Source organism: Mustela nigripes, chromosome 12 (genome assembly GCF_022355385.1).
Source record: "Mustela nigripes isolate SB6536 chromosome 12, MUSNIG.SB6536, whole genome shotgun sequence".
NCBI lineage: Eukaryota > Metazoa > Chordata > Mammalia > Carnivora > Mustelidae > Mustela > Mustela nigripes.
Genome location: NC_081568.1, coordinates 99,160,215 through 99,170,569, shown reverse-complemented (window position 1 = coordinate 99,170,569; position 10,355 = coordinate 99,160,215). Strand labels below are relative to the sequence as shown.

Here is a 10,355-nt window from a genome sequence, read left to right as displayed (position 1 = left end):
TACTATATCTATATATTTACTACATATTTATATCTAACTAAGAGAAAGAAAAGATCTAATGATCTTGTGAGGCTAGGAAGAAGATGGATTCTATAGGAGATAGATTTTCTTCTTTTATATATATCTATAGGAGATAGATATAGCTATATCTATAGGAGATAGATAGGATATAGCTATATCTATCTCCTATAGATATATATATAAGAAGAAAAAACAGGGCAAGTTTAATCCATCTTCTTCCTGTCCTCTCAAGGTCATTGTATCTTTTCTTTCTCTTAGTCCTTTTCTCCATCTCCAAATTTTGAAATTTTAAACTGATGTTTATTACCAGTCTTGCTTTCTTTTTCCAGTAAGGATTTCCTTTTCCAGTAAGGATTCCCAGAAAGAAAAGGGGAAAAAAAAAACCCCAAAAACAAAACCTGGCACCGGTTTTGCACTCTATGTGTCTTGTCTAGTATATTCATTCAACAAGTAATTTTTGAACATCTCCATCTGTAAGTCATTGTTTTAGAATGGCAGTTCCAACCATAAAGATTCTGTTTTCAGTATTTCTTCAAATGGCATAAAAATGTCAACAACAACAATGAAATGAAGAATAAGTAAAAAGGAAGAGAAAGAAACTAGTGAAATAAATTCTATTTTAAATATTGTACATTAGGAAACTACGAATACTTGGATACATCTGGCTTTCTGGGTTTTTTAAGACTCTTAAGGATAATAGACAAATGAAGCATTAATATATTAATAAACATTTTATTATAATACTTTATATTACATATGGATATGAATACTACCAAATATGCTTTTAAATATAATTACTGCAAAATATATTATGTTCAGAAATACCCTTTGTTTCAAAATAAAGTAAAAAATGGGAATTATGGCTGAAAGTAGCTACAAAGGCAGCTCCAAGTTGCCCATAATTACCTGTTTACTAATCTGAATTCAGTTTTAAAAATCTGTCAAGCTGTATGCTTATGATGTGCACCCCTTTCTAAAGGTGGATCAATTAAACTTCTATTGTATCAAAGTTTTAGTTCTGTTTACATTGCCCCAAAGAATGCTGAGATACATTAACTCATGTTTCAACTCTTTTTTTTTTTTAATTTATTGAGATTTTCTTTTTCTTTTACTGCAACTCTCTCAAGTCCCTTGCTAAATACAGAAAGGGAACAAATCTATTTTGCTATGCTTTGTCTTTTACTTAGACTTCAGCAATTTACACATAGGGCAAAGTAATTTTTTAGGATTTCCTGAAAATCCTCTAATGCTTTCATAATAATATACCTAGAATAAATTCTCATTTCCACTGTCCTTCCATTGCCCTTTGTTCAAAGAATAAAGTAACAGAGAGGTGTGTACACATGTGCATTCTCATCAAATTGAAATCTTTAACTTGACAAATATCCAGTGAGAAAAGGATTTTGCTAAGACTAGAAAAATCAATTATGAAAATGGAATTGAAAATTCTTGCCTGCTACTTTTGTTTATTTTATATATTTTGCTAACTGAAAATCTGCCCTGGAACAGAATGTTCCCAAGGCCAAACGGTAAAGAATGCTTACCTTCACTAGAACTGCACACTGTAAAATCACGCACCAACCGAGTTTTTCCTAAAGAAATTTTGGGTGATGAGCAGGAGTAAGAACGTGAGCGGACTCCAGAAAGCAAGGATTCCTGAAAGAAATCATACCAAAGTTTTTTTTTTTTTTTTTAAATTCTACAGAGGACTTGAAAGTATATGTTCACAAGAGATGTTACAAAAAGAGCATCTCTGTAAAAAGAGTCACTGTAAATCTTTCTGATGTAATCTCATTTTTTGTTTTTTTGGTTTTTTGCCTATCATAACTTTTAAAATTTTACAGTCTTTTCAATGCATTATAAACTTGAGCTTCCCACCCATATATGCTTTAAAATGCAATTATGACATTCTAATTAAGTTGGTTGAAAGTGAAAAATTATGTCAAACGATTTTTTTCCTCTGCATATTCAATGAGTCACTGTTTTTCCCCCCTCTGTTATTGGAAACATTTTTTCTATTTTACACTGCAGTATCTGAGCAAAATTCCATATTAATTGGTATCTTTTTATTTCATAATTATTAGAAGTTAGAGGAACTGCCACTCACAAAAGTTTTTTTAACTTCCAGACAACTACTTAAATTTATGTTAGCTGCAACCTCTGAGGAAGAACGCATCAAGTCTGTGCCCATCTTTCAAAAAGCTTTCCATTTAGCACTTCCTGAGATGGTATCTGGATTTCACCGATTTATGTATCTTTGATTTTCTTTTAAGAGACCTACTATTTTTGCTAGTTTTCAAAATTAGATATTATTTCTATTATTATATTTGCAACATATGTGACAACGTAAGATGGCAAGATAATTAAAATATGGTTATCTTATATGTTCTGGAAATTTTAAATGAATAGGCAACAGAACACCAATAAAGCTATTTATGGTACCAGACTCTCATCCAATAGGGACCGAGTGGTTTATAAGATACCACTTAGAAATAAAATAAAGTAATGCAAAACGTGTTACTAAAATTAAGCCATTAGCAACTATCCTTCACAAGCACTGGTAGCTTCTATTCTCTCTAAGTGAAAATATACTGTTCGCCTAAGTCCACTGGTTTAGTTAACAGGCCTGGAGGAAAGCTGAAATGGAAGCCTGCCATTGTTGCAAAGAGCCCTGGGCCTTGGTTCCTGAATGCCTTATTAGGGAGGACCCACTGGTTCTAGACAGACAGCTGCAGATGTCCTATACCCTTACCACTGACTAGCCACAGAGGGCCAGAGCCTAATGTCACCCTCTGCATTTAAGTAATATCTAATAATTATTTCTCATAATTGTGGAACTCTGAAAATTAGCCAGAACTCTTTGGCAAAAAATTACACATGGCAATTACAGAGGCAAGGCAAGATATATTTTATAAGATAGAGTCTTTCTAAAAGTGAACAGCATGAATTGATCCATGAAGACTGAATTACTTTTCCTTCCAAATAATGAGAACTGTTTCAGAATTCCATTCAAAATGCAAACAAGTATCTATATTAACAATCTTACCCATTTCTTATCATCCAGAAATATCACATGACATTTAAGTTCAAAAGATCAAGACTGCTCTCCAGGCCTCAGAGCTGAAGGGAAGGATTCGGGCATCGCAGTCAGAGAGCCTCAATCGAGTACTAAATCTACCACCAAGCAGGGTCAACATGGACAAAATAGCTCATGTCTCCAAAACCTCATTTTCTCAAAAATTAAAAGTAATATTTACATTCCAGCTAGCTAAGAGAAAATTAGGTATTTCATACATGCATAGCTCATGTTTTGTATACTGCAGAGTACACTACAAAAATAAAGCATTATCTTAACCAACAGTAAGAGAAGTTTTGGGCATAGTATACATTGTTTAACAGTAGCAAACTCAATTTAAAAAGAAAACAAATGGACAATAGAAATTGAAAAGGAAGAAAACACATGTGTAAACACAAAAAGGCTTCATCTGCAAGGTTGGAAGAGTTCATTACTTAAAAAACATAAATTAATAAAAATAAATTCAGACAGCCAGGGGTGCCTGGTGGCTCAGTTGGTTAAGAATCTTTTCTCAGGGGCTCCTGGGTGGCTCAGTTGGTTAAGCAACTGCCTTCAGCTCAGGTCACAATCCTGGAGTCCCGGGATCAAGTCCCACATTGGGCTCCCTGCTCGGCAGAGAGTCTGCTTCTCCCGCTGACCTTTCTCCACTAATGTTCTCTCTCCCTCTCTCTCTCTCTCTCAAATAAATAAATAAAATCTTAAAAAAAAAAAAGAAAGATTCTCTCTTTCCTTTAAAAAAAAAAAAAAAAGAATCTTTTCTCAGGTCATGATCCCGAGGTCCTGGGATGGAGCCCAGCATCGAGCTCCCTGCTCAGTAGAGAGTCTGCTTCTCCCTCCCCTGACACCCCTCCCCCTTCTTGTGCTCTCTCTTGCTGTCTCTTTCAAATAAATAAATAAAACCTTAAAAAAATAAATAAATTCAGATGGTCAAAAAATTAAAAATTTAAATTTAAAAAATTTTAAAAATAAATAAATAAAAAACAACCATTAACAAAGTTCCAATGTGAAAATGTGTATGAGAGAAAAGTCCTCTCCTATGGAAAAACTGACAGAGTTTATGGAGTTCCACATTAATTAGAGCAGCCAGAAATGCTCAACAATATTACCTTCGACTGTAATATTATCTCCCTCATCATCTGAGCCAAGCATAAATGTATGTGAGCAAACAAGTTTTCTTCCTTTGCTTAAGGGATGCTGGCAGAGATCATTATATAAAACAGTAAAATTTTCCAATATGTGAAAGATTATATGTACCGATGTTGAATTAATGAAACATAAACCAGGCATTTTCAGGACTATACAAATTCAACAGAATGGGAGAGATTAAAAAGACAGGCTCAACCAGACAGCTCATGAGTCTTAAAAAAAAAAAAAAAGAAAAACAAAAAACAAAGTTCACACCCGTGAATGAATAATATAATTTGCCCTTTGGATAGAGGCGGACTGCTTTAGATAACACAGCTTCCAAGTTTACAGTTAAACCAAATTAATGCCAGGAAGATTACCTTCAACAGCAGGTTACTTGATAAAGAAAGCGACTCTGTCCTGGAGATACTGAAATCTGGTTCCGTGGTGGTCTCAAAAGAGTCCAGCTCATCCCCACTAGGAATTCCAGTTCTGGAGGAGCTCTGAGACACTGGAGTGTAGCAAATGCGTGCTGGCTCAGAGCGCCCTTCCCCTTCACTGTCGGCGTCCAGGGCATCGAGGCTAGAACTAAAGCGTGGAGGAAGTCAGTAAAGAATCCGGAAGCCAACAGACTGACTGACGGACTCACCTGTTTCTATTTCTCTCCAATCATATTCTCTCCTTGGCAGAAGGGGCAACAGATACTCAATTAAAACTTTTCAAACAGGGGTGCCTGGGTGGCTCAGTGGGTTAAGCTGCTGCCTTCGGCTCAGGTCATGTTCTCAGGGTCCTAGGATTGAGTCCCACATCGGGCTCTCTGCTCAGCCGGGAGACTGTTTCTCTCTCTCTCTGTCTCTCTCTCTCTCTCTGCCTGCCTCTCCATCTACTTGTGATCGTGATCTCTCTCTATCAAATAAATAAATAAATAAAATCTTAAAAAAAAAAAAAGGTCCTAGCAAAATTTCTACCTAAGAGGTGTTCTATTTTTTCCCTCTCTTCCTCCAATCTCCTCTTTTTAAATAAAAGGTTATGTTTCCCCAAACGAATATTTCTACCATAGCTAAAGCCACGGCGAGTACACTAAGAAACAAAACCTGGTCCAAGTTAGTACTATCCTATTTGTTTTGTAAATGTAATTATTATAGGCCCTACAGAGTTGTCCTTCAAATATTAAAACTGCACAAGAAATAGAACCCCAGCGTTGTTCAGGAGGCCTCTGGGGGATGGCACATGAAACCATGCAGGGGGTGGGGCAGGTTACTGGATAGCTTGGGCACTGAGACACGTTCAAGGACAGACTACTAGGGTCTCACTGCCGAGTTGATGGCAAGACCCGCATCGACGGGAGTCAATGGGGCTCTCAAATGTGTCCTGTTAGAGGATAAAGGATAACTTTTTAAAGATTTTAGGTGAGCAATCCACCTCAGAAACAGGTAGTGCTTCTGCTCAACAACCGCTTTTCTTTGCTAATTTAACTTTAATAACCAGGAAATTAAAAGGAAAGAATGTGACCCTCCACATTCCTGGCTCATTCTGTAACATTTACAGAATTAAATTTACATTTAAACCACTCCAACTCTGAGGCAAGGAGCGTCCACAGGCATGTGAATGCTGGATGCATTTTTAAGTGTATTTTTCTTTCATTGCTGCAGTTCTGGAGTCAAAATTTTAATGACACCACAATGAGACTGTCTTGATTATGAAATATGAAGCAGAAAGTGAAACTCTGTACTCCACTGTGTACATCCACTGTGGCTATTTTTCTTGGAAATCCATAAGCTATTTAGTGCCCATCGAATATCCATGTGATAAATTATGACACTTGTCAAAGAGACTATACTACACATGTCTCTAACCCCAACACTTGGGTTACTCTCGAATCCTGAACTATCACATGGGTCCCCTGGGGCACCAGCAAACCCAGAAGTAAAGGCCACAGCTGGCATCACTGAGGATTTCCAAAGTGGGGTCCTTCTCCTTTCAGAACTCTTTGAGGGACTTCCCCTCAGTATTGAGCAGAGGACAAACTAGAGGTGGACTTCGCCCTTTAATTCAACACACAAATGTTGAAGTCCATAAACGTATTTCTCATGAAAAACCAAAACGTATTTCTCATGAAAAACCAAAGCTTAGTGTGAAGAAATGCCTTCTGGCAAATGCTGGTGCTCTGAATGTTACAGCGAAGTAATTAGACACATACTAAGTTGCTATGTAGTTTCCTGAATTCAGTGATCGTCTGAGAGCAGAGAGAGACCTTAAGAGTCGGGGGAGGGGGTGTTAAAGGTTTGGTGATGCCTTGCACCTCTGTTTTTTTCTTTCAACTTGGGATCTTGCGATGTGTCTTTCAACTTTATTAATACAAATAAACATTAGTTCAAATGGCTGGCCACCAGCCATCATATTCTAACTTAAAAGAAGTCTTTCCAATTATACAAGCATTTCTCCATCACTGTGAATCCATGCTAGAAGTATAAGGGATTACTTTATTTGGCACGCTATACATTAAAACACTTTTTAAGGAGTGCCTGGATGGCTCAGTGGGTTAAAGCCTCTGCCTTCGGGGCAGAGGGTCCTGGGTCCTTCAGGGTCCTGGGATCAGGCTCCGCATCAGGCTCTCTGCTCAGTGGGGAGCCTGTTTCCCCCTCTCTCTCTGCCTACTTGTGATCTCTGTCTGTCAAATAAATAAATAAAATCTTAAAAAAAAATAAAATAAAATAGTGTAGAATTCAGAATTCATCCTACATGGTATTTCATAAAACACTATTTAAATTTTTTGTGTATTTATGTGGCAGGGTTGGTAAGACAAAATAGGTTTTCAAAATAGACGTTTTAGAGTGAAACAGACCCTTCCAACACCTCATTTTCTTCTTGCTGCTGTTGCAGTTTAAAATAAATGTTGCATTGCTCACATTCTCCTTGCAGCCTCTCAAAACAGCCTCTCAAAACAGTGTCCGTGACATATGGTTATATATTGTGCATCTTTTGCTTTCACCAAAGTGTTTAAAACCTTAGAAAATTTAGGTTTTAGGTCTCCGTGTTAACCTCAGTTTTTATTGTGTGCCCCCAGATTTCTCCTTCAGGACGAGTTCTCAGCCTCTCAGCCAGCCCCTCAGCCTCTTCCCTTTTCAATGAGCTAGGTACATTTCACTTTGAGCTCCTTATCAATTGTGTTACATGCTCCCAGCCTGACACCCACTGAAGGAAGAGTCCCACTGCCATCCCAGGGCCAAAATGGTGCTATCTTGGTGATCACAAGTCCCTTTGTCCTCACTCCTACATTTTTCAGAAGAGACAGAACATCTTTATTAGATAATGCTCAATTATTTTCCAAAGTTATTACCTAATCTTCACTGCCATCAACCATATATTGGTGTTTCCATTGTATACATCTGCACCAAAACATGGTAACTTTAAAGTATTTGACTACCTAGTAAGGGTAGAATGCTTTCTCATCATGGTTTTCCTCAATTATGTTTTTGTCAGTTTTCCTAAATGTCTTACTTTCAAGTCAAGGAATGTAGGAATCTAAAAGGGGGCAATATTTTGATGTAGAGATCAAAGCAGTGGGGACAATAAGATGTAATAAAATACAATTTCCCAAGTCCAGCTACAAGGTTCTTTGATCTTCTACACTTCTCCTCTACAAAAGAGAACCTTACCTTCTTTTCTTCAGATGACTTTGTTCCTTTTCAAATCCACGATGACCAAAGGAAAGATTATACTTGGAAGCATATGAACTAGATGGTGATGGGGACTGCTGAGCTTCAGTATTTGAGGTCACTTCCTTGTTTTCATTTAGTGGGCATTTTCCATGGCTGTTTTCAGCATCAAGGATATGCTTGCAGTTCTGAGGCCCCAGAGTAGAACCCATGGATTCAGGGCACACGTCTGTCATGATTCCTTCTATATTAACATAGTTAATATCCAAATCACCAACCTGGTAGTTGAAAGAAAAATGGTTGCTGAGCAAAAGCAGGGAAGACTGGCTGAACTGGGAATAAAATTTTCCCGACTAAACAACCTTCCACCTTATTTACCCTGTTTTTTTGTTCTCATTTTGTTTTATGTGAGCAGAGAATTCTTTCATGATGTTTTTTTTTCACTTGGCTGCTAGCCCATCATTCACAAAAGGAAGACCAACTGAGTGTTTTATGAAGTTGTTCTTTACTATGAAACCAAAAACGGACTATGCTTTTTAAGATTTTGTGAGCCACTGAGTCAAAAAGAGGATATATTTTAAATACCTGAGCAAAAACTAAAGAATAGGCAGGTTTATTCAGAAAGTAGTTTATAGGAATCCAGATGACCGAGGTAGTGGTGGTCACATCAATCTGACTCTCAAAAAAACAAAAAAACAATAACAGGACAAAACAAACTACAAACTAAAATAAGAATAAAACTACCTAAGATGCATGGACTTAACTAGAAGACACAACATGCCCCAAACTTCAAATTATCTGTAAATAATAAAATTAACACCAAATGTCAGCAAGCAACCTGTTATACTGCTGCCATAAGCCTATGGACAGAATCAAAGTGGTCTGGAAACTTCCGCATGGCAGAGAAAACAAGGAGCTAATGGAGGGTCTAGGACCAACCTAAAATCATCACTAGAAAGAGAAAGCGCAGCCTACACCTGTGAAAAACATTCCTTGATTTAATGAAGGGACTATAGTTTTAGAGTTCTGTGCCAGGTTGAGGCAGAAGAAGGAAATCAGACAAGATTCTTCTCAGATACCGATAGCAATTATTTTAAATATGCAGCATTTGGACTCCTTTTACCACCCTTGCTATTCAAATGGACATAGAAACAGTAAAAGAAATCCTATAACTATACGATACAGACAGAGTGAACGTTGTGATTTGTAGCCAGACTTTTAGTTTTATTTCTGTTTTCATGGCACAAATTCAGCAATCCCCTGCTATATTTCAGTTTATCAATTAGGCTGTTTGAGCTCCCTTGAAATGCATGCTTCATGTTCTTAAAGCGATACTTATCTCAAGATATTCCGAAACAGAAACTATATCCTAACCTCATCTTTGGTTTGGGAAGTTTTAACGTAACTTAGAGCACAGTTGTCCTCCATGTAATGCTGAAGCATATACAATTTTAGCTATTTGAGGTAAGTGAAATATTTGCAGTATTCACTGAGTCTCAGAGCAAAGAGATAAGGACTCCAGAAGTAGTTCACTTAAACACTGAGAAAATACATGGGGCGCCTGGGTGGGTCAGTGGGTTAAAGCCTCTGCCTTCGGCTCGGGTCATGATCTCAGGGTCCTGGGATCAAGCCCTGCTTCAGGCTCTCTGCTCATCAGGGAGCCTGCTTCCCTTTCTCTCTCTCTGCCTGCCTCTCTGCCTACTTGTGATCTCTGTCTGTCAAATAAATAATAAAATCTTAAACAAACAAACAAACACTGAGAAAATACAGCAACCATTAGAATCAGAAAGTGGCTAGAGCACACCAATCCCAACTGCCCTATACTGCCAAAGAATGTCCCCCAAATATTCCCTATTTGTCCTAACCTCTGTTTCATCCTATATTTCTATACATAGGGCTGATGTTCAGCTGCTTTATACCAAAAAAACTACACTAGTTATTTACAGCTGCTGTCCACTCTGATTGGCCCCTCTGTCATTCTAAGTATCAGCACAATCTATACCTTTTATACTATGCATTTGTTGTAACACTGTTTGGAACAGAAAAAGGAAAAACAAGATATTTGACTCAAGGGGTGACATTAAGATCTTTGAGACAAATTCATATCACAGAAAACATCTCTAACAGGGTACAATATATGCATACTAACAACAACAAAAAGGATAAATCTCTTTACTGCTCAGTAAGCATATATATCTCGTCTCTCTACCTACGGTATCATCATGGTTGTGTAGTACACAGGTTAATAAGCTTGATTTAAATTCTTTATTTAGCTGTGTTATTTGCACTATTTCAGTTGTATCATGTGCAATCTCTTGACCAAGCCTACTTTTAAACTCTGTAGAGTATCATTTTATACATAGTCTCCGCTACAGAATTTGTATTGCTTATCTCAGCAAGAGATTGTGTGCACGGAAAGATTAAAAACACTGATTAGCTTTCTAATATTTTGCACTTTTTGAAATGTTTGTTTT

General features: G+C 37.2%; 1 protein-coding gene across 8 annotated transcripts in view; it reads right to left on the bottom strand.

Moving 5' to 3' along the window:
• The window catches only part of ARHGEF28 (Rho guanine nucleotide exchange factor 28), a 317,878-nt gene that overhangs the window by 91,140 nt on the left and 216,383 nt on the right, over positions 1 to 10,355 (bottom strand). For all 8 annotated transcript variants that reach the window (XM_059418064.1, XM_059418061.1, XM_059418063.1 and 5 more), the window contains 3 exons: positions 7,882 to 8,159; positions 4,603 to 4,810; positions 1,566 to 1,677 (listed from right to left, as the gene is read on the bottom strand). In XM_059418064.1, the coding sequence (XP_059274047.1) occupies positions 1,566 to 1,677; positions 4,603 to 4,810; positions 7,882 to 8,159 (598 nt within the window). The remainder of the gene's footprint in view (positions 1 to 1,565; positions 1,678 to 4,602; positions 4,811 to 7,881; positions 8,160 to 10,355) is intronic.